We start from the raw sequence: 25,226 nt of genomic DNA, 5'->3' as shown, positions 1-25,226 counted from the left end.
GTTTTCTGTGCTACATGAGAGAAATTCAACACTCACAAGGACAATAATTAGGAATGGTGTTTTGCCTGTACAACCTCTTAAACCAAGGATTTTCAAACATAAAAGGACTTTGAGCAATTGGAAAATCCACTGAGACAAATTTGTCACCACAATTGTTTTTGGTAACACATTTTTCTCCAAATATAAAAATAACATCTGCTGAAAAAAAACAGAAAGGAAGGAAGGAAATTGGGAAAGAAGGATGAAATGACCCTTAGAAAACGGTGAAAGGTCCAAAGAAAACTTGATGATAGGTATTAAGATGGTGATGCTTTAAGCGATAAGGATATATGGGGCTTAAATGGCAGTTGCACTGACACTTATTGAGAATAACCTTGAAATTAGGCTCTGGGAATCTTGGTTACTTCTTTTACATGAAAGGAATCATACATCCACTACAGATTGTTTTAAAAATTAAATATGGGGCTGGGGATGTGGCTCAAGCAGTAGCGCGCTCACCTGGCAAGCATGCGGCCCGGGTTTGATCCTCAGCACCACATACCAACAAAGATGTTGTGTCTGCCAAAAACTAAGAAATAAATATTAAAAATTCTCTCTCTCTCTCTCAAAAAAAAAAAAATTAAATATGACACATGCATAAATATGTAATAAACTATACCTTATGTATAATTCTTAGGACAAGTCCTGATTTATAACAAGTTTTTATCATGTGTTACAGCCCAATTTATCATGGCATCATTACTATCAACCAGACTGGTACTTATTTTTTTAAATATTTATTTTTTAGTTGTACACAATACCTTTATTTTATTTACTTATTTTCATGTGGTGCTGAGGATTGAACCCAGGGCCTCACACGTGCTAGGCAAGCCCTCTACCACTGAGCCACAACGCCAGCCCCAGACTGTTACTTATGATTGATCCCCTTAAGCTCCCATGTGGGGGCAAGGGACTGCAACATGAGAAATAGTTTGCATTTTTTGTCAAAATTGCCACAGTTAGATTATAAATGGCATAAATATCTGTTAGGAGTAGATGAGGGTATGAGCTTTAGGCTCCAACTCTCCTGGAGGGTTGAAGGAGCACTGGCCTGGGTACAGAGTCCTCAGGCCTTCTTTGTGTACATGGATAAATGGTCCCTCCTTACAGGCACTTGAATAATAGAGTAGAGCAGGCTGAGATGTGTGTCAGCAACCTGTGTGTCAGCAGTGAGACTTTCTAGGGATGGCTCAGGGAAACATTTCTACCCAAAGCCTCCTCCTCAAAGATGTCCAGCCCTTTGGAAGTCCTACTCATCTTTCCCATGGCCATCTCTACTTCTATTCCCTCTGCTATTTCCACAGAATAGATCTAGATCCTCAGACCCTGATTCCAAACTGACAAAGTTCATTTTGATTTTCATATTTAATGTGTCATATTTAATGATATATTCACATACGCATGTGTCATATTTAATGATATATTCTTGTTTATGTCTTTTTCTCTATATTTTTGTTTTTCTGCTACTTGTTTATCACTCTCTGATGTTGGTGTTGTTTATGCATTTTTATTTATTATTGTTCACTTGCACTTCTACTTTTTTTTTCTTTTCTTCTCCCCCCCTACCCAGAGCTAGGGATGGAATCCTGGGCCTCAAGCATGCCAGGTAAGCTGAGCGACAGCTCAGCACCTAAGTGCTCTTCTTACATACTCTCCAGCAGAACTAAAGTTCCTTGAAGGCAGCTATCATGTCTGTCTTAGTCACAGTCAGATCTTAAAACCCAGCACACTTTCCCAAAGGGCGACCAGAAGAGACATTTTAAATAAGGCTTCTTTAGTGGACAAGATCTTTTTTATTTTTAAAACTCAAATGTGCTCAAAATCAAAGTTTCAGCTATTTGAACAGAATTTGAAATGGAGACAACTGTAATTGTAATAAATGTAAATCAATCTTAGTTTGTGTAACCTTATTCAGTCATGACCCATTTATATTTTTATCTAAATGCAGTATATTCAGCACAGAGAATGACATATTAGCTTTCTCATGACAAGAACCTATTTAGTGTTCCTTGACCCTTTCCTTCCCTCTCTTCCAAACCCTCAGCCTGGCTTTTAAGCCCTGTATATCCATCTGAGGGAACACATTCACTTTGTGGAAGTACTTATGAACATCTTTCCTTTTTCACTCATCTCTCTCCACCCTGAGACACACCAAAAAGCATTGTCAGTGCCTAATGCTACACAAATGTTTTTGCTACATCTCCATCTGCTACATTTTTCAGGCTATCTACAATTTGTAGTGCAACAATTTTGTTTTGGTACAGGGGATTGAACTCAGAGGCGCTTTACTACTGAGCTACATCCCCAGCCTTTTTAATATTTTATTTAGAGACAAGGTCTTACTGAGTTGCTTAGGACCTCACTAAATTGTTGAGGCTGGTTTTGAACTCTCAATCCTCCTGCCTTAGCCAAAAGGCTGGGATTACAGGCATGCCCCACCACACCTGGCCATTACTTACCTGGCTATGATAAAAGACACTTAGAATTGTGCATCCATTCAAAGAACCAGGAGAGAGAGATGTGAAATGTGCTCTGCCACATTTTTGTCTGGAAAGGATGGCCTTGAAGACCCCTAGAAGAAGGGGTCTCTTCAGTCCTGTGTGCTTCACCTCTACTGTGTCTGCTCACAAAATAGGCCTTCATACCATGGACCCTGGAACTTTTTAAGTACTGTGTCAAAGTGAAGAGACAGCTCCCACTCCTTCTGTAGCTTAGTCTTAAGTAAGGGAGAAAAGTGAAAGCTGGGGCTGTAAGTGATGTGGCACATTCTACGAGCAGACACCAATTTTTATGAATTGAAATACATGCCTCATTTAAGTCTACCACATGACACAACATTGACACATGGTTTCACAAGTGTCCTCAAAACTTCATTTACCTTATAAAACTCAACTAATTAATTTTCGAGTTCCCTTTCTTGGGTAAAACAAAGTTTCAGCTATAGTCAAGCTTGCTTAGAAGTTGCTTATGTGACAAGACATAGAACAACAACAACAAAAAGTTCCGCAAAGATGAACTTGAAACAGTCTTTTTTTGTGTGTGTGTGGTGGTGGTGGGGGCGGTACTAGGGACCTAACCCAAAGGCACTTTACCACTGTGCTACATTCCCAGTCATTAAAAAAAAAAATTTTTTTTTGGTTGTAGTTGAACACAATACCTTTATTTTTATTATTATGTGGTGCTGAGGATGGAACCAAGCGCCTTGTGCATGCTAGGCAAGCATTCTACCACTGAGGCACAACCTCAGCCCTTCCCAGTCCTTTTTTAATGTTTAATTTTTAAGACAGGGTCTCTCTAAATTGCTTAGGCTGGACTTAAACTTGTGATCCTCCTACCTCAGCCTCCCCAGCAGCTGGGATTACAGGCCAGGACCACCTATTTTGAAGCAGTTGGAGTGTTGTTTTCTCTTTCACCAGATCTCAGATGCCAGCACCCATCAGAGCATCCTATCTCTCACACAGCCTCCCAGAGAGTCAGGCCTTGCATTCAGAGATCATATTCCCAGAGGGCATGGACCATCTCTCCACCAGGCAATGAAAAGATATCTTAATGGAGAAATGAGTCATCTTGGGAGCAAGCAGGAGGATGGGTACACCTTAGCAATGGTCTGCAACAGGAAGAGGATCTATTACCCATTATGCCTTAGGCACCCACCTATATTCCTTCATACTTCCCATCAAGGGGGGGGGGGTGTCTGATAACTCATAGGCCACTGACTGCACACTCCTCAGATCTAATTAATGATGCACACCCACTCCACCTACTAAGCCCTTTCCAATTCAAGGGGAATCCAGCACTCTACCACTGCCACCCCTTTTCTGCTCCATCTTCCCATTCTTCTAGATGGAAATAATTAATTATATTTACTAATCCTTCTATTAATGATTTCAGGCTAACACTAAGGCCTTATACTGAAATGAGCAAGAATTTGTGACACAGGCAGAAAAAAAAATCGAAACCAGCTAGCAAAACTTTCTTGAAGGGTAACAACACCCGAAATAATAGAATTATTTTAAGAGGGAGGATTCTGAACCATGAATTCCCTTTTCTCCTACCCCTTATCTCTCATCACTGAAAAACCAATAACCGTAAGAATAAATGATAAAATTCTGTGACTATTAGGTGCCCCCCCCCCCGACTGAGATCCTAGGGGACTCAGGGTAACTGGGGTGTGTGTGTGTGTGTGTGTGTGTGTGTGTGTGTGTGTGTGTGTGTTGTTGTGTGTGCGCGCGCGCACGTCTGGGAAGGTCTGGAAAAGCAAAAAGGTCTAGAGTTCCAAGTGACCCCGACCCTGTTCCCTGGTCCCGGGGTGGCTGCGGCCTCGGGACGGCATGCTTAGGGAAGAGCCGCGCTCTGGCGGCTGTGCAGCACAGAGGGGTGTGCCTGCGAGTTCCCTGCGAGCGCCTGTCCCCACCCCCGCATTCTGTGCCTGCCAGCACAGCGTGACTGGCCGCCGCCGCAGACCCTGCTTCGGGAGGCGCGGAGCGCAGCGCGCAGAGCGGGGAGGCGGGCGGGCGGGCTGCTGCCTGGCGTCCGCCGCGCTGTCCTCCCTCCTCCTCTCCCTCCGCCCCTCCCCTGGCAGTCGCGCTGCCTGGGAACCCGGGAAGCCGCCTTGCCGCTGCTCAGAGCCCGCAGCTCCGGAGCGGGGACCAGCATCCAAACCGGGCGACGGGAGCGCGGAGACCACAGCCCTCGGGGGGGGATAGGTGGAACAGGGCCCTGGTCTGGCAGAGTGTGTGAGAGTGCGCTCCAGATCTAGGGCTGCACCCGTGCTCACGGACCCCGCCAGTCCCAGCCTCAGCCCCAGCCCAAGTGGCCGCAGTCAAGGAACCTCCCCGCCTGCGCCCCAAGGCACGCGTGGTACAACCATGAACACCAACGAAGCCAAGGAGTATCTGGCCCGGAGGGAAATCCCTCAGCTTTTCGAGGTAAGAGGCTAGAGCCAACAGAGGGGTAGGAGGAGCTGGAGGGAGAATAGCCGGCGGTTCGGGGTAAGGTACTCGTGCCCTGTCACATCTTCCCTGTGCGGGGCACGGAAGTGAAGGCGCTTGCTGAGGCTCTCTTGCCCGAGGGTAGTCCCCTTTCCCGTGGTTTGCCGAGGTCGCTATCAGATGGCTGGGCTTAGAAGCCCGCCTGTCACCGATCAAGTTTCCGTCTCCAGACAGGGTTCTGAAAAGCAGCTGCCCCCTGAGCGCCCCTCGGATGTGGACACCCAGGGTGGGTTGCAGAAAGCGGCCTGGCCGCACTCTCTGGGGGCGAGAAGCAGTCAGGCCAGGTGAGTATATTGTCGCCCAGCGTGAGACAAGGACAAGAAACAGAGAGGTCCAAAGCCCTAGTCCCTCTACATGCTAAGGGTCCGGACCCCTGGAGAGAGGGGAAAGATGGGCGGAAGCAGCTCTCCCTAGGGACAGCTTGGAGGAGAGGGATGAAGATGCAAAAAACGAATCCCAGCGCATCAAGTGCAGCACTACCTCCCGGGTGGCAGGCACCCAATGGTGCTGTGCGCTTTCGGTGAATGAACTCCTGAGCACGTTTTGCCTTCGCCTTGGAAGGAATGGTTCCCCTCGCTTGCCCCAGAAGCTGCAGCTTTCCCCCATCGCTGGCCAACCCACCTAGAGATAGCGGGTCGGGAAGGGAGCGGCGAGACGGGCGTGACTCCTGTTGCTTTCCTCAGACCGCATCACAGCATCATCTGCACCAGGGACCTGGCAAGTGGAGGGACTTTGAGAATGTGAGAGAAGAGGTTTGAGAAATGAGCTAAAGGAACCTTGGTTAGTTCTAAGCCACAGCCTCCGTCTGGGGTTTTTCTATTCTTCTCTCCATATTTGAATTTTTTTAAAAAAAATTGCTAAATCCTAAATGCTTTTGCTTACATTAAAAAAGAAAACAAAAAAGAATGGAACAGAGCCAAGCTTCTCTGTAGGCAGAGCATTGAAAGAGGAAATTCATTCACTGCAAATCTGGCCTCCCAATTCTAAAATCAAAATGATAGACTGATGAATTTTAAGTCATGAGTTTGTATTTTTCCTTTTTGACGGATTTGTTCGGTTAAGAGGAATTTAAAATACCACTGGGGAAAATAATTTTAGCCCAATTTCCCCAACTATCTTTAAAATGGGCTGCCATAATTACATATCTTCCTTTTCTCTCACCTCTGTAAGTCACTGTTTTCAGGTCAAAGCCAAGATTTACAGGTAAATCTGAGTTCAAGCCTGCCATATGAAGCCCAAATCTAGCAAGTGTGTTATTCCTGTATGAAAGTAATCAGGTGGTGTTGCATAAGAATAGGTCTTAAGAATGTTTGGGAATTGTAAGAGTTTTGTTGTTGTTGTTAATTTTCAAACGATAAATATGGAGATGAAAAGCTGATGGATTTTAAAAATTGCAAATGTTACTACTGAGATCAATTTTATTTCTACACTTCTTAAAAAGTAATATGTAGGAGAGCCACCTGATTGCAAACTACTGCTAAATAGCAGTTGTTTTTCTTTATGGATGTGGGTACTGTTTTTCTTCCTTGATGAAAGGCAACTCCAGAGTATCTGGGTAGTTAGTTCATGAAAATCTATGCTGCATATGAAAATAAGTGATTGCTGGTGTTCCTTGTTCAGGTTTGAGGCTTTTCATTGACTTTTCTGAATATGAATGGAACAATTTTAAGTAATGAGACCAGAAAAAGAAGACCACTTGCTTAGGTGAAATGCAGTAATACAGTGTACTTAGAATCAATCCTGGACAATAGGAAGATGGAAGGAGACTGGCTGGTGACCTCAAAGGCTCCATCCTTCCAGTAAAATGCATCTGTGCTGTGCACAATACAAGAGAATAGCAAAATCTGGCAGTTCTCCATGTGATGACTGTAGACAGCAAAACCAAATACTTTAGGTTTCTAAACTGGATTTTCTTCATCAAAACCACAATATTCTAGGTATGTGAAGCTTAACAATTAGGTATCTATCAAACCCTGAAATGTGGACATCAGACACCATTATAGACAAAGTGAGTGTTGAATTTACATATTACCAAACAATTAGATATAACTGACTTTTTCAGAATTTTTCCAGATGTGACACATCACTTAGGCTAAATGAGAAATGGTGTATCTCTGGTAGGTTCATATATGAAATACATTTCTATCTTTAGAGTAATATTTTTCAAAAAATTACTTTCTCCCGATTTCATCATAAATTTTTTTGGGGGGGCTGGGTTATCCAGGATTAAATGCAGGGGCACTCAACTCACTGAGCCACATCCCCAGGCTTATTTTGTATTTTATTTAGAGACAGGGTCTCACTGAGTTGCTTAGCACCTCGCTTTTGCTGAGGCTGGCTTTGAACTTGTGATCCTTTTGCCTCAGCCTCCTAAGCTCCTGGGATAACAGGCGTGTGCCACTGCGCCCAGCATGAAATCTTAATTTTTTATCACTTTATGTGATCTATTTTGATCTCATACCTTAGAGCAGAGCTTTGGCAATTAATTTTAATACTGTGGAAAGTCAAATTGGATTATTCAAGTTCTCAAAATAATAATTCAGAGACTGAATAATAATGTTTACTCGTTAACTTTAATTCCTGTTAGTGGTTAGCTATTCAAAGACTGAGGAATGGAACCCATTGTCTCCTTTTTAGAATTTATGCCCTTATGTCATTTTTGTTTGGAAAGTTAGAAATGTACATTTCCCAGTCAGAAAAGCTTCAATTGATTGTGTTCTCTTATTTGAGGCATTAGTAAAAGGCAAAACTAAAAGACATGATCTTGAGTGATTCATATTGTAGTTGGATTATGAATGGTGCATAGAAAATATAGTATTTTATGATATTTTTGCAAGATGTGCAGAAGCAATGTATGGGTTTTGGAATCAGAAACTGAGTTGGAATCCTGGGCCTAGGAGTCTTTAGCTGAGTAAACTTGAGTAAGTCATTAACATTTCTGAGCAGCAATTTACTACTCTTAAAAATGGGGATAATAGTGCCTCACAGGGCTGAGATTACAATGGGTAAAATAGTGCATGAAAGACACAGAGGTCTTTCTGCATTGATTTGTCTGTTTCTGGCTCATTGTATAGGAAGAGTGCAGGAAGCTTAACTGCCACATCTGGATATACAGCAACATCTCAATACAAACTGGATATAGATACCCAGCTTATTTTTTTGCTCCTTCAGCACCTAAACTCATCCGATGGAGTTTCATACTCTAACCCACTCTACATAGGATTTCAGAAAACAAATGTATCCAGTAAGAATTGTCCACCATTATGGGCAAAATTTACAATTTGAAAGTAAAATATTGTATTTAGGAAAGCTGTTAACCTTTCCAAGAGTGTATGTTTTGTACATTAATAGCATATATTGGTAACTATAATCGCCTGATTTTTCCATGAGAAACCTGAAAGGAAATGTTTTGCATATCAGTCATTTTCCAAGGAGTCAGCATTTCCAAACTAGTAGCATTTAAATACATGTGGCATCTCACACAACATAAACAGAAAAAGTAATGGCATCAAATCTTGTTTCCCTTTCTTTCTGTGTAATCTCAGTAGATATTGTGGTCACTTGTTGCATAGAAAATAACATTTTTTTTTCTCAGACTTCAATTTTTTGAATCACACTCAGATTTAAATTTTGAATGATTTTTTTCCTAATCAGAAAAAAAATTTTATTATGCACCCACTACCTGCCAGTTAAAGTGTTAGATGTAGAGGTCTGGAAGAAAAAAAATGAAACCCACTCTGTGTCATTTAAAAGCTTATAGTTTAGAAGAGACAAGGAACACAGCAACCAGTGTTTTCAGTATAAATAACAAGCGTGATGTTTTATGCTAAGTACCATGGGAACACAGAAGAGGGGGACCACAGGCCAACCTAGGAGCTCAGGAAACACTTCCTGATAATAATGATGATGGTAATATCTAATCCCACTAACATTTGTTCAGTTTACTACAGGTCAGGAACTTACTATGCACTGTACAAATATTGTATTTGAAAAATTATTTACAATCCTTCTGGGCACCAGGGCATACACCTGTAATCCCAGCAGCTTGGGAGGCTGAGACAGGAGCATCACGAGTTCAAAGCCAGCCTCAGTAATTTAGCAAGGCCCTAAGCAACTCAGCGAGACCCTATCTCTAAAATACAAAAAAAAAAAAAAAAAAAAAAAAAAGACAAGGGATGTGGCATAGTGGTTAAGTACCCCTGAGTTCAATCCCTGCATATATATAATCCCTGTGAGGTAGATATTATTACATCCGTTTTGCAGAAGACACTAGGGCTTAGAAATTTAAAAGATGAGTAGGAGTAAGATAAATAATGCCTCAGGCATTTTTACATCCTGCATTTTGTCTCACTTTGATAGGACTTTTCTATTTTAAACTGTGTAGTTGCCTGAATTATTTAAAAGGCAGAGAATGCTGAGTTGAAATCATTTGGTCATCATGAACTTAAGGGATTATCCTAATTGCTCAATTTCAACTTTTTTAAAATTAAAAATAAACATTAAGGACAAAACAAATAATTCACAGATGGGACATAATAGTATTTTATCAAAGGTGGTTTTAAAACATATTTTATTGGTATGTATATTTTTGTATTTCAGAGCCTTTTGAATGGACTGATGTGTTCTAAGCCAGAAGACCCAGTCGAATATTTGGAAAGTTGTTTACAGAAAGTGAAGGAACTAGGTGGCTGCGACAAGGTGAAGTGGGATACATTTGTCAGCCAGGAGAAGAAGATCTTGCCTCCACTAAATGGAGGACAGTCACGAAGATCCTTCCTAAGAAATGGTAATGTATATGTAGAATAATAGCCAGTTTACAGGTAGAGCAGTTCTCTTTAAAACATGCCATATGGACTGTAAGCAGTAATTTATTGGGTTTATAAATGGCTGGAAGGCTATGAAGCCCTGGAATATGATTAATCTCTTTCTGCTACTAATGCTAATCGCCTTCATGATAAGACAAACACAATTACATACCATTGTCCAGCAATTTGCTAAAGACTTAATGAAATTTTATATTACTGACTTCGTTATTTTGCAAAATGAATTACATTAAAAACTAATGGATTATTTTAAATTGCAAGTAAGCTTTTTCCAACTACATGAGTAGAATACTGATAAAATTGGTAGTTATTATATAACCACCCACCATCTGTCATTAGCTAGAAAGAGATTTAGCTTATTAATATGTTTCCAAGTCCAGAGTTCATATTAATGCATCTGAATAAATGAATGTAAAGTTTATGCTAGTTTATTCAATAAGGATTTGTTAGGCAGCTATCTAATGCAATGTATTAGAGTAGGCATTTGGGTGCTATAAAAGAAGGAGAAGAAATAAACTTGTTTCAATTTAGGAGTAGTTTATAATTAAGAACTGGAGATTGTTAGACAAGAGGTGCTATTTGTTTCTGAAATATGTACTTCTCAAAACCATGAATTGGACATGAGCCAACTAGCCTTTCAGGCTCTAGATGAGTTGTGATGTATAGTAGTTTTGTAAAAAGTAGAATCAATTCCAATCAGGGGAAACAAATTCTTTTCTAGTGGCCAATATTTTCAAAACTTAAACTGTTTTAAAAATTGTACCACAAAAAGTTTTCAGCTAAACCAACAAAATTTGAAGTGCAATTAATATGTAGAGGAAACAAACCTTAGTTTGTTTAACCTTATTCAGTGATGACCCACTTAGATTTTATTTGAATGTGGTATGGGGAAAAGTCAGGGTGTGATAATTCTTAAGAAGCACAAGCAGAAAATGGAAAGTAAAAGTACCATTTCCTCAAAAACAGTACTAAAGGGCAGAAGAGTCCTTCCCTGTTTCTATGCAGGAATCAATGCTAGGTAATGCCAGGTTTTACTGGAAGGTGGTGTGACTCCCTCCCCAATTTTCCAATGTCATTGAAAAACAATTGAAACATCTGATGTTGTTATTTAAAACTAACTTCAGAAACTCTCAAAAGTTCTAACAGACCCCACAAAACAAGAAATAATTAGAAAATAAATTTGGTGTGACCATAAGGTAATAAGATTCATGCTCAGAAGTCAAGTGTGGTGGTGCACACATGCAATCTTAGCTTCTTAGGAGGCGGAGGCAGGAGGATGACTTATTTAAGGCTATTTTGTCAATTTAGCAGGACTGTATAACCAAATAAAAAGTAAAAAGGGCTGGGAATGCAGCTCAGTGGTAAAGTGCCCCTGGGTTCAACCCCCAATACAAAAAATAAACTAGCTCTCAGAATCAGCAGTTGACTTCATCACTCTACAAGGTTTCTCACACCAATTCATCTTAGATAGATGGTAAAACATCCCTCACTACATACTAAACCATGTCATTACATTCTGTGGTAAGTCCTAAGGTTGAGGTCATGTCTTCCTGTGCTTATAAAATTAAATTTGTACTGAATATTTCAATTTGACTCTTAGAACCATTACAATTCTACAGAGATTTTTATTCTTTGCATAGAGTTTACTCTTAGACCCAGTTCCTGGCTAATAACAGGTGTCAGTTCCAAACTGAAAAATTTATTCTTTGTAAATCATGTGGTTGCCGGTTCACTGGGAACAGTGCAGGATACACAGAGTAGGGAGTGAATAAGATTGATGTTTAGGGCCCCAATTCAAACTGAACAGTTTAGGTTTGGCACCTTTGTTGGCTAAAGTCACTTTGGTGACTGTAGTTATTGCTATAGCACACTTTGCACATTATTGTAGTTGCTTTTGTTATTGTTATTGCTTTTGTTATTGTTATTGCTATTGTTATTGTTATTGCTTTTGGGTGAGCAACATTATATTTTAGTGGGCTTTTAAAGTTTATACATCTTCCCAAAATGGCTAACTTACTTCCAGAGGTGTTATCATGCTAATAAAATTTGGCCCAATGTTCAATACATACCTCATGTCCTTGTTAGATCAAGTAAGGTAAATATGGGGAATTCTTTCCCTAAATCTCAAAGCACTGCTAAAACTTCAGATAGTTCTGGATTTAGTCTAATGTATTTTTATATTTTAAGAATTAAATCTAAGAGGTTATGACCTTCAATTATAGGTAAACTGCTCTCAGACTGGGTATAAAAAGTGTTTTCGATACAATTAAGCCTTGATACTGTTTCTTGGCTTGATGATATGTAGAAACCAGGCAAGCTAACAGTGGGGACTAAACTAGAAAACAGAACTAGACAGTCAAGTAGAAATTTTACAAAAATATCAAGGTGAACAAAACACATCTATGGGATTATATTGGGTTCATAAATAGCCAGTTTGGAACTCCTGAGCTAGCAAGATAAACTAATATGGCAGTAGGTATAACTGTTATCAAAATAAAATTGCTTGCTAATTTTAGGGTTTCCATACCTTCTAATGCTTTACTATATTTTCCAGCCAGAGGTCTTTTCATTAATAATCAGATAAGCCTTTCTATGTACTAGGGTGACAAGAATGTTATACTCTAATGTCCTATTACTGGAATATATGCTAAAAGATGGAAATTGTTTTCTAAACTGATTTATTTTGTAATAATAAAATTTTGTTTTATGAAATGCTTTACACATTTGTGCTTTGTCAATTTTAGCTATAATTTGTGCACTAGGTTATTAAGTTCAACAACATTGCTAACTGTTCAGTAACTTAAAACAAAATGATGATTTTCAAAAATAGATTACTCATGAAAGTTTTGCATAAATATTGATGTAGATATGCTGACATATAATTATCCCAAAAAGTGTTCTATGACATAAAACATTTTTATTATCTAAGCAATTGCTTTCGTAAATTAGAATATAATAAAGCAACAATAAATTATTGGCTGACAGTTCTTAACATGTTAAATGTGAGACAACCATCCTTTTTTCCCTGTCATATGCATATAACTGAACAGATAATAATCTATGAATAAGAGTTCTAGTTGCAAACGACCATAGTTATCCATAGTTATCTTCTGGAATATCTCATTGTCGTAGTATTCAACATGTTGAAAACCAAATAAACCCTATTTGCATTAAAACTGCCACTCACATCTCCTTTTCTTTTTCCTATAAAGTCAGTCAGTGAGTCAGTGGTGCAATAAAATAACCATTTCTTGAGATGACTGTGTACCAGATATTCTTTTAGGACTCATTGTAGCCACCAGAAAAAGAACAGGCGTGTTACCTGCCCTCAGGGAGCTTACAGTCTGGCAATGAAATCAGGCATTCAAAATATAATTGCTATAGCAATGAGTGCTGTGGGAAATAATATGTTGTGGACTAGACCAGTGAGCTGACCAGTGGACTGGATACAGTATAGATGGGGTTCAGGATAAGCTTCCTGTGAATATGCTAATACTTCAAGTGAATATTCTACGCTTCAAGTGATATGCTAATACTTGGAGACAAAAAGTTGAGTGTGTGGTGGCTAGAGAAGGATGGAAGAGATGGCAGATATTTCTGAGGTAGAGAAAGAAGGTGTGATATGGTCAGGAGTGAAAGAAGCCCAGTAGTTCTGGAACAGAAGGTAGAGCAGAGGAACACTACATGAAATGCAGATTTTTGGACTTGAGACCTAGAAATTGTTGCTAAGCCATCATCCCCTTTTATTTCTTGTGTCCTGAACCATGTCTTTACATGCAGCCTCTCATTTCCATTCCCCTTACTACTACTCTAGCCCAAACCCTCATTTCTCACCTATGTATTACTTTAACAGCCTCCTACTCACTGCTCTTCTGCTTAGTCTTTCCCTACTCAAACCCATTCTAGCCACCAGCAGATAGATTAAGTTTTCTAAAATTGTGTGCCTTCTCTAGCCCCCAGAACCTCTGCTGAATTTATAACAGATCAAAGCTAAACCTTTTACCTTGATATTCAATGCTATTCACACTGTGGCCACACTTAAGCTACCCATCTTATCTTCTGGGTTTTCTCTATAGAAAACGATTTTAGTAAGGTGTTCTCTTTGTTATGGATTCAGCAAATGTTTATTGGGTGCTGGTTACCTGTCAAACTAGATGCCAGGGATGCAGAGTTCCAAATGACAGGTAAGGTCCCCACTATTGTGGAACTTATAGTCTAGTAGAAGAAAAACCATGAATGAAATGGAAAACTCTCAGTTGGTAAGGAGCATTAGTAATAGCCTTGAGAGTCACTGGTTGGGGGGGCTACACTAGTTTAGAAAGTCAGCAAGGTGCTCTTACAAGAGGAGGTATTTAAGCTGAGGCGGGAATGACAGTCAGCCAGCCAAGGGACCAACAGAGAAGGAGCATTTCAGACAACAGATTGGAGGGGTAAATGTGGAAGCAGGCAGAAAAGTCAAGTAGTCAGAGTAAAAGATTGGGAATAAATGGAAATAAATGGGAAAAGTGAGAGAAGAGAGTAATCAACGTTAATGCTTAGAGTTTGGCCTTGTGTTAACTAAAGCTATTGAGCTTCAAGACAGAGCAGGTTACTGTTGTCAGTGCCTTATCTGACATGGCCTTTCCCATCGTTTTCTACAGACTATCCACTGTCATCTGTATACTCATCCACTCCTTTCATGAAACTAAAGTGAGCCCAGAGGGGTGGTGATCAGTAGTCTCATTCAGTTTATCAGCAGAGAAAGGAAAGATCTGATTGATACTCCTAAGGAGATGTGAGCTTTATGCTCTGCTTAGATATGGTAGCCACCCTCATAGAACCCCTCAGGGTGGTCTGTTTTCTTCTTTCTGCAGGGGCTGTTTGGGTAGTTAGGGCTTCTCTGAGCCTTCTGAGATACTGACACATGGAGTGAAGAAAGAGAGAGCCATAAACTACATATTGATAATTGCCTGATTTGGGCTTGTCAGGTCTGATTTCTGTCCTGTTGAATATGTCAATTGTATTTTCTGAGTCTTCGTATCGTGTGCACCAACTGAGATATACTTTCTAGATTTTTACCTCTCTGTTTGTCTTTAAAAATAATGGTCCTGCCTCTTTTGCAAGTCCTTTCCTACCTCTCCAGATCAAATGGATTTACCCATTCATCTATCTACTGTGGTGTTTACCATGAGAGATTTTCATTTTAGCAGTTCTCCTGCCTCATGTGCACACAGCTATCAGATATAAGCATATGAGCTCTCGCTTATAAGCACTGAAGATACAGGATGACATCTTATTCTTCTACTGAATCTTCCTTAGTACATTAACATGCCTGGCAATAAATGGCAAATATCTGCTACTGTCATATATGTAAAGCTAAATCACCATATTTACATCTTTAAGTCAAATAAATTAAATATAATAAATACTGGAAAAATAAAAGTAAATAATGTTGAAAACATTCCACATACACAAATTGCTTGCACCCTTCCACCTGATTGGTAACCAACCCTAATTTTTTGTTCATTATGCTACCAAACCATTCCACTAGACCTCCAGGGTTCCTGGATCATACTGAGTACACACATGTGCATTTGTAGAATGAAATGAAATATATGATGCATAAGCACTGGCTCCATGGGCAGCTACAGATGGTTTTGAAGGTTATGTACTGCAAAACTCCAGAGAATACTTTTTGCAGAGGCCAGGATATACATAACTTACCAAGCAAGACTAGGCAGTGTCTGAGAAGGTCTCTGTAGGCCATGGGGTGGCCAAGTCTAGTTCAATGCTGTTTTAACGAATAAAGTTTTATTGGAACACTCATTTGTTTACCTATTGTCTATGACTGCATTCATGCTATCATGACTGAGTGGAGTACAAGATCATCTGGCTTTCAGAGTGCAAAATATTGTCTGGCCCTTTATGATAATGTTTGCTGGCCACTTGGAAATTCTTCTCATTAATAAAATTCCTTCTACTCATAGTTTAAATGTGAAAAGTGTTTTATTTTGCTTTTTTCCCTTTTCAAAGTTATCTTACTCTTTTGCAGTAATGCCTGAAAATTCAAACTTTCCATATCGGCGGTATGATCGACTCCCTCCAATCCATCAATTCTCCATAGAAAGTGACACGGATCTCTCTGAGACTGCAGAGTTAATTGAGGAGTATGAGGTTTTTGATCCTACCAGACCTCGTCCAAAAATCATTCTTGTCATAGGTATGAGAACATAAAGCAAAATTCTCTACTATTGCTAATTTTGTTTATATTTTTACATTTTGAAAAATGCCGATTATGTATCATATTTGAAATGCTTAGCTGAATAATGATGAGGCATAGAAACAAAAGTTCAAGGGAAAATTGAAATATTTTTAAAATAATTTTCAATAAAACAAATTGTTATAATGTAACCTAATGCTTATTGAATTTTCTTAGATTTCTATTGCAATGTCATAGGAATTCTTTATAATGAATTCAAAGCATATCTTCAGGATTTATTGCTCTGTGGTTTTATTTATTTACTCTTTACTAAAATTACATTAGATGTTTTCTAAGTATGATGTTTTTCCCTTTAAATAAGCAAATTGAAATTTTATTCACTTAACTTTAGAGGGAAAAGTAAATAATATTATGTTGGTAAGGATTCATATAAATGAACTTCCTTGTGGCAAACTGATACCTACAATAAAATTTAAATTTCCATGTTATTAGACAAGCAAATAAAAAGAACAGTGTTTTATACAGCATAAGACATCTGAGGATTAACCAAAATAACAAAGATAACCATTCATTTTTTAAATTACCACTGTGAATCTTACACTGAATATAAAAAATATCAGCCTGATGCCATTTCACAAGGAATAAATAATGAAAATGTTTTAAGTAGGTTGCAAAATGCATTTTTTTTCTCACTCTTGCAAATTCTAACTTTCTCAAAATCTGGGAAAATCATAAAGAGTCCTGTGAACCAGCAACATATATAGTCATTGTATCACTTTCCAATTTAACTGGGCCTTCATGGAGATGACCAAAAGCAAATATGTAGTGTGAAATATTCAGAGCTGTTCTAACCAGTAACTATTAATAGAAAACTAAATGTATACAGCCCCCAGGCTAAGAAGTAGTGCTCCAGAAAACATAATGAAGATGGCAACTAGCATACAAGCATGCGCATAAACGACTAAGCTATAGCAAGAACTTAGGTTGACCAATGTTTATGTTTATGTTAATTAGGAGTGAAATTTGTACATTGCAGAGTGTAATGACAGATATATTTCTCCCCAAATTGTTAACAATATTGCTGGAAGATATTTAAAAATCAGCTGGGGGTGTAGTAGCTCTGTGGTGGTACAAGGCTTTAGGTTTTATCCCCAGAGCATTTCAAAGAAGCAAACAAGCAAAAACAAAACAAAACAAGAAGAGGCAGAAGAAATCAGCTCTCAAAAAAGTCAAAATATTTGTATGGCTTATTATAGCCATTATTATACCATAAACCTCTGTTTTTAGAAATGGAATACTTTTCTGTGTCTAGAAATTTGGGGTTCTTACCCAGAAGGCAAGGAAATAACTAAGAGAGAACTATAGGTGAAGTGTAATGGAATTCTCTTACCATTTCATGGTTTAAAGGTGGACTGAATATATACCTTCAATTTTGTTTTTCTTGTTGCTATTAGTAAAGTTATTGGTGATTATAAACAGGATGAATAAATGGAAGTTTGGTTGTCCATGAAAATGGTATATAAGACCAAGTTGCTCTTGTATAAAATGGCACATATGATTTTTTGTTTATTGTGAATTTTATATGAAAATGACTAAAATATTTTAATAAATTAAATTTTTGGAGAAGGTGTAAAACCCTCACATCCCACCTCTTTCACAGTTCTTTTTTGTTTGTTAAAATCAACTTACTTCTCTGGATTTGATTCTGGTTACAGATTTACATGCTGTACATTTTGCATATTATAAGAGTGACACAGAACCAATGTGTATATATAATATTTAAATGATTGAGGCAAGGCAGGGAAAGAAGATTCTTAATTTTTCTAAGAAAACTAGAGCAATTTTAAGACTTTCTGGGAATTATAAAATAATTGTACCTAAATCTTACAAATTTTTATTCCATCCAGAAAAATGTATGTGGGGGAAGGTACAGAGGCTCACATGGTATTACATCTAAATAAACAAAATTTCCCTTCTGGCACTACAGATTTATTTTAAACTGATCTTCTTGGTACAGATATGAATTCCTTTTATGTGAATGAAATCATAAAATCTCAGAGTTAACATTAATTAGAGATGAATAGAACAAAACAGCTCATTCTGGCTTTAAAGAGAAGAAAATAAAATTAATTTGTTAGCAAGTTTCAGTAATCAAACTCATCTAATAAATCAGTGTTATTTTCTTTCAATTCTGTCAGTCTCATTTTGTTATTGTTATTGTTGTCTGATATTGCCTCTATTATTTAACAAAATAAAATTTTTTCCTTGAAGTTTTCATAACTTTCTCAATGTGTTTGATTTTTAAAAATTCAAAGGAATTTGTAGGCTCTGAATTTGATGGTTTCTGAGATCAAGCATGGAAATACCTATATCCTGAATTTTGCTTTTTCAGATTAAACCAGATTGGATTTGTCAATGGTGTTGATCATATTATATTTTTCTTGAAGCCAATCCTTGAATAGCCTGTGTTAATAGACCAAAAGCAACTATTTGGAACCTTACTTTTTTGTTGTTGTTTGGTGCTTTTTTTGTTTTTGTTTTTGCTTTTTCTTGTACCAGGGATTGAGACAGGGTCTCACTAAATTGCTTAGAGCCTCGCTAAATTGCTGAGGCTGGCTTTGAACTTGCAATCCTCATGCTTCAGCCTCTTGAGTCATTGGGATTATAGGTGTGAACCACCACACCTGGTTTAGGATTTACTTTTGAATTGTAAAGTAAAGAATTTAATCTGGTAGAAGCAGAGGTGGTTTATGATGTTAAGTGTAGACAGATAGAATGTATAGTATCTTAGAGAATGGTAAAAAATGTTAACAAATTCCTATATTAAGTTTAATAAAGCAATAAAAAAGTGAAAGCTAGATATTATTTGGTGCATTGTTTGGTTCTGGGGCTCAGAAATGGTTTATTCATATTAGTTGTTCTTATAATTCTGCCAACCAAATCTGCCCACTCTGAAATTTTCTTCACACAAGAAAAGTAACTTTATGTTTTACTTATATTATTTGAAAGGATAAAAAATACTTATTAAATGCATAGATATAAAATGACTTCAATATGCAAAAACTTTGACATGAGTAGAAAAAATATGAATTCACTTTTCTTTTGATTTAATTATTATTTTTAATATTGCTTAATAATTATAATTATGTTTCAGTGAATATTACTAATACATATAACTACTTTTAGGCATTGAATTTTTAAATATATTTTTGTTGGTACAAATTATAATTATACATAATATTGGGATTCATTATGCCATATTTGTACATACAAATAACATAATTTGAACAATCTCGTTCCCCAGTACTTCCCTTTCCTCTCGTCCTCTCTCTCTTACCTGCTTGCTCTACTGATCTCCCTTCCATTATTATTATTTTTATTATTATTAATTAGTGAATTATACATACAAGCAGGATTCATTATAGTATGTTCATACATGGATGCAGCAAAATTTGGTAGATTTTGTATCCCAGTACTTCCCTGTCCTCTTCCCTCCCTCTTGATCTCTTTCCTTTACTCTGTTGGTCTTCTTTCTATTTTCCTGCAATCCCTCCTTTATTATTATTATTACTATTACTTTTTTCTCACTTTCTGTTTAGCTTCTACATATGAGAGAAAACATTTGACCTTTGACTTTCTGAGTCTGGCTTACTTCACCTAGCATGATGTGCTCCAATTCCATCCATTTACCAGCACATGACATAATCTCATTCTTTATAGCTGAGTGAAACTCCTTTGTGTATATATATACACCACATTTTCTTTATCCATTCATCTATTGATAGGTATGTAGGCTGGTCCCATAACTTGCCTATAGTGAATTGCTATAAATATTGTAATGCATGTATCACGACATTATGCTGATTGTAGTCTTTTGGATAAATACCAAGGAGTAAGATAGCTGAGTCACAAGTGGTTCCATTCCTAGTCTTTTGAGGAACCTCCATACTGATTTCCATAGTGGTTATGCTAATTTACAATCCTTTGTTTCTTTTTCTCTACATCCTCTCTAGCATTTATTGTTGTTGTCTTCTTGAAGACTGCCATTCTGACTGGGGTGAGATGAAATCTCAGTAATAGTTTTCATTTGCATCTCTTTGATTGCTAACAATATTGGACATTTTTTCATATATATATTAGACATTTGTATTTCTTTTTCAAAAAATGGCTGTTTAGATTGTTTGCTTGTTTATTGATTGGGTTATTTGTGGGGTTTTTTTTTTTTTGGTGTTAAGTTTTTTGATTTCTTTATGTATCCTGGATATTAATTCCCTGTCAGAAAAGTGGCTGGCAAAGAGTTTTCTCCCATTCAGTAGGCTCCCTTTTCATGCTCTTAATTGTTTTCTTTGTTGTTGTTGTTGTTTTTTTTTTCTGTGCAGAAGTATCTTAATTTTATACTATCCTATTTATTAATTCTCAGTATTATTTCTTGATATTTAGGAATTTATTAAGGAAGTTGTTTCCTGTGCCAATATGTTGGAGTATTGACCCTATGTTTTCTACTTATTAGGCATTGAATTTTTTTTTTATTTTATTGTTGGTTGTTCAAAACATTACATAGTTCTTAATATAGCATAATGTTTTTCTCACATTCAATAATGCATGCTCAATTCTTTGAAGATATCTCACTTGATATTGCCATCAAATAATTACAGATGGGGTGACTGCTATATATTTTATTTTAAAATTTATTCTAACTATAGAATCTAGTTTGTCTAGATTGTTTACAAAACTAAATTAACTAAAAATTAGCCTAATATTTGAAAATAAAATCTGAGATATATTTTGTGATTCTTTTGTTATTTGTTTTTAAAAAGTGAATAGCAATTACTTTTCAAAAATAAATAAAAGATGATTAATATTCAGTTATGTTGCAAAATGTTGATATTTCATACAACTGTATTACAAACTCAAAATTATTATTTCTACAAATATTTTCTAACTTGAGGACCTTTTCCATTCAGTGTGCATATTCTTGCATAAAATTTTAATTCAAAGGAAATAAGGCAAGGATATGCATGTGCAAACAGATTTCAAGAAAAGATTTAAATATGTCATGTTTATTGGTGTACCTTTGGTTTAAAAAAATAATTGCTACATTTTACCAGATTACTTGGTAATTCTTTGTTGGCATGAAACACATTTTCATTATTTTGATCACTGTCTTTTGAAACCCATAGGTTTTTCTTTGATTACAGAGGGGAAAACTATAAGATTTTATATAGAATAATCACGGTTTCTGTTAACTGCATTATTTTAAAATTTTTTAAATTGATTTTGTTTTGTGTTTGTGTGCTAGGGATTGAACCTAGGAATTTGTGCAAGTTAAGCAGGCACTGTACCACTGAGCTAAATATCCCCAGCCTAATTGTTTATATACTAAGATAGGTAGAGGGAGAAAACATCTCTTTCACCTAATATAGTTGGTTAAAACATCTGCACCCTTTCCTTGGATAAGTCTGCACTTGCTCTGCATTCAAAAGAAAAGTAGCACTGAGAATGTCACAAATGGAACAGCTACCCACCCTGTTTCTGGTGATCCAGAACCCTCATCTCAGATGAAAGTAGTAGTTGTATAAAAAGAAGTTTCTTATTATATCCTAAGGTCACAGTTTTTCCTCTTTTGAATAATAGGTGGTCCAGGAAGTGGAAAAGGTACTCAGAGTTTGAAAATTGCAGAACGATATGGATTCCAGTACATTTCAGTGGGAGAATTATTAAGGAAGAAGATCCACAGCACCAGCAGTAATAGGAAATGGAGTCTTATTGCCAAGATAATTACAAATGGAGAATTGGCCCCACAGGTACTGTTATACAATTTGCTTCTATTCTGCAAAAATTTTTGTACCAGTTATGAATATACTAAGTTTAACTGTGGTTTCTTTTCATGTTTTTTTCTTTATAAAAGGAAACAACTATCACAGAGATAAAACAAAAATTGATGCAAATACCTGATGAAGAGGGCATTGTTATTGATGGATTTCCAAGAGACGTTGCCCAGGCACTTTCTTTTGAGGACCAAGTAAGACTGTCTCTTTATATTTTAAACGACCTACTTTTTGCTTAAAAATTTCAGATTTTTTTTTTAAAAAAAGATTTCTTGGAAGAATTGCTGTTTTTTTAATGAATTCTGGTCTGGAACAAGCAAATCCATCAGTATGGGTTGGCAGAAGGTTATTTCCTTGGCAAATGCTTAAAAATCAAAGATTGTCTTCTCTGCCAAAAGAGATGAAAACTAATAATAGAATTCATTATTTTTATTAAATGCAAGGCTTTATAAAATTTATTTCATAATACTTTTCCTAAGATTGCTTTTTTATACTTAATTACTAAAAATAAGCCTTATTCAGTAATGTCCAGAGATATAAAAACATCACCTTGTACTTAAAATCTTGCCAAATGAGGAAACCCTTTTTATTGGGCTATAAAATATTGAAATTCTTACCTTTAGTAAGATAGGGTTTGCTTGCCAAAATATACTCAAATTTGAGTAGACCATGCCTGCTCAACACCTATTACATCTATTTTAAAGGGAAATAAATAAAATATTTTATATTTCTGTTTAATCTTTATAAAGCTCATATGACTGATTTTTCCTTAGATATTTTAATTAAAAAAGTAATATATGCTATACAAATTTTATTCATTCTAGAAACAGTGAAAATCCATGAATACCCTCTTTTCATCCACTGCCCCTCCACTGCTAAAAAATAAAAGTATTGTTAAATTTGTTATATATTATTCCGGGATTTTTTCTAGAGTTATACACATATACACACAAGCACACCCACACAGGAGCACTTTCTCATACATAAATGAATTTTAAATAGTCATACCTATTTCCAAATTGTCCTCCAGAAACACTTTCCCTGGTTAGATTCTCATCAATGTTGAATGAGAATACCTATTATTCCTGACTCTTTTCAGCCAGATAGAATTCATATTTAAAATTTCTACCAACCTTACAAGTAAGAAATTGCATTTCAGGCCAGGCATGGTGGCACATGTATGTAATCCCAGTGGCTTAGGAGGCTGAGACATCAGGATTGCGAGTTTAAAGCCAGCGTCAGCAAAAGCAAGGTGCTAAACAACTCAGTGAGACCCTGTCTCTAAATAAAATACAAAAAAAAAAAAAAATAGGGTTGAGGATGTGGTTCATTGTAGAGTGCTGCTGAGTTCAATTCCTGGTACAAAAAAAAAAAATTGCATTTCATTTTTTAATTTACATTATTTGAGTTACTCTCAAGATTAGTATTCATTCATATACTCAGTAATCATTTGTATTTCTTCCTTATGTGAATTGCCTGCTCTCCTTCTCCCATTTTTCTACAGACTTGTTTTCCTTTTCTTATTTAGTTGAAGGAGCTTTTAATATGTTGCAGATATTGTATCAGACAAGATTAGGTGAAATAAGAAGTCTCTTATTAAAAAACCTGGAATTGGCCAGTTCAAGGCCAGAAGTAGCTTTACAAAGCATACCTGAATGCTCCAGTTCACTGTTTAGGAACACCTATTGTTTGGGAACATCTTTCTCTCTTCCTCTGGTTTCCCCTTCACCTTAATGATGTTCAGTCAGTTTAAAGGTTTAGTCTATTTGCTATGGCCTTTCTGAGGAGAGGGACAAATAGCATCAGTTTTTGTTGTTGTTGTTGTTGTTGCTGTTGCTGCCATGTCATTTCTGTTGCAAATGGGTGTGCTGTAGTAACCCATCCATGTGATTCTTTGCTAAGCATGACAGCCAGGCAGACATACATCATCACCTAAATCTGGTCTATGCCCAGTATTCAATGAGCTGTACTTGGTAGGCACCAACAGATGAACCTACCTGATTCTTTCTTTCTCTGTTGCTTTATTTGTTTGTTTGTTTTGTAGGGCTGGGATTAAACCCAGGGCATCGGCATGCTAAGCAAGTTCTCTACCACTGAGCTATACCTCCAGTCCCCCTCTACTGCTTTGTAACATGCTATGTCGTGTACCTCTCTTTTTCTTTGGATAATAACTTGGACAGAACCTGTGGCTCTTCTGATCACTTACAAAACCCTAACAAATAATCTCATTTTAGCTATTAAAAAGTTTCATCCAATCTAAATCAAAATTTCAGTTTCTTATTTAACTTAACATACCTCTGCCATCACCAGCTTGGGCCTGGTTCAGGTTCAGAAACATGGAGTGTCAGAATTCTGCAGTTCTGCCTCCTGTAACTTGTAGTGAAATTCTTTTACAGTCTGTATAGGAGTGATGGGTTAAGATCACAGTACTCGTTTGGGAACACCTGTCAGCAAATTCTTTCTTAGGGGGAGGGAGTGCTGGGAAATTGAACCTGGGGGTGCTCTACTACTGTGCTTTACCCCCAGTCTTTTAAAATTTTATTTTGAGACATGTTCTCATGAAGTTGCTGAAGTTGACCTTGAATTTACAATCCTCCTCCCTCATCCTCTGGAATAACTGGGATTACAGGCATTTACCACCACACCTGGCTCTGTCGGCAAATTCTCTAGGATAATCTGCTACCTCTGTATAGAGGGTGCAGTCATTTGCATTTATTGTTCTTGATCATGCTTTTTAGGTTGAAAAAATCCAAACTTAACAACTTCTTAGATTGGCATTGTATCTGCCTAGGGTTTCTTGGCCCATGGACAGTATAGTGCTCCCTGAGGTTGGTGCTGCCTTTAGTAATCCTATAAGGGTTCTGCAGGTCCAGAGGCAAAGCCAAGGTGTCTACACAAAGTGTTGGGATCAGCCCCACAATACTCCACACTATATGTAGGGAAGCTCCTGTGGTGTCTTGTTTTTCTCTGCTACCACTTCTGATAACACTTGTTAGGGGTTGTTGCGTCAGTTCTCCAGTTCTCTGACACCATTTGGTTGTCCAAGAACCTGATTCAACTCAGACATTAACCATACAGAGTGAACATAGACCACACAGGTTAAGGCTCAGTCCCACCAGTCTACTGTCATCTCAGACACTGCTTGTAAGTCCCAGCAATCACCTGCACCAATGATTAACTGATTACAAATCAGAGTTTCCAACAATGCCCTCCACGGTGGGATGATTCATTGGAGTGACTCACAGAAGTCAAGATAAACTTTATTTGTATTTACTGATTTATTACAAAGGGCACAACTCAGGAACAGCCAAGTGGAAGAAATGTAAAGGGCAAGGAGTATGGGTAG

At 37.3% G+C, this 25,226-nt stretch overlaps 1 protein-coding gene across 4 annotated transcripts in view; it reads left to right on the top strand.

The window, feature by feature from the left end:
- Nucleotides 1–4,550: 4,550 nt before the first annotated feature.
- The window catches only part of AK5 (adenylate kinase 5), a 264,012-nt gene continuing 243,336 nt past the window's right edge, over nt 4,551–25,226 (top strand). For 3 of the 4 annotated variants that reach the window (XM_081307957.1, XM_081307955.1, XM_081307958.1), the window contains exons 1-5: nt 4,551–4,967; nt 9,630–9,816; nt 15,885–16,052; nt 21,687–21,856; nt 21,961–22,074. In XM_081307957.1, the coding sequence (XP_081164083.1) occupies nt 4,908–4,967; nt 9,630–9,816; nt 15,885–16,052; nt 21,687–21,856; nt 21,961–22,074 (699 nt within the window). In that variant the 5' untranslated portion in view covers nt 4,551–4,907. The remainder of the gene's footprint in view (nt 4,968–9,629; nt 9,817–15,884; nt 16,053–21,686; nt 21,857–21,960; nt 22,075–25,226) is intronic. The other variant, XM_081307956.1, reaches the window with a different exon arrangement.

Source organism: Spermophilus citellus (assembly GCF_964194105.1).
Source record: "Spermophilus citellus genome assembly, chromosome: 9".
NCBI classification, from domain to species: Eukaryota; Metazoa; Chordata; class Mammalia; order Rodentia; family Sciuridae; genus Spermophilus; species Spermophilus citellus.
Note: the sequence above shows the minus strand (reverse complement) of the source record. Positions and strands in the feature narration are given on the sequence as shown.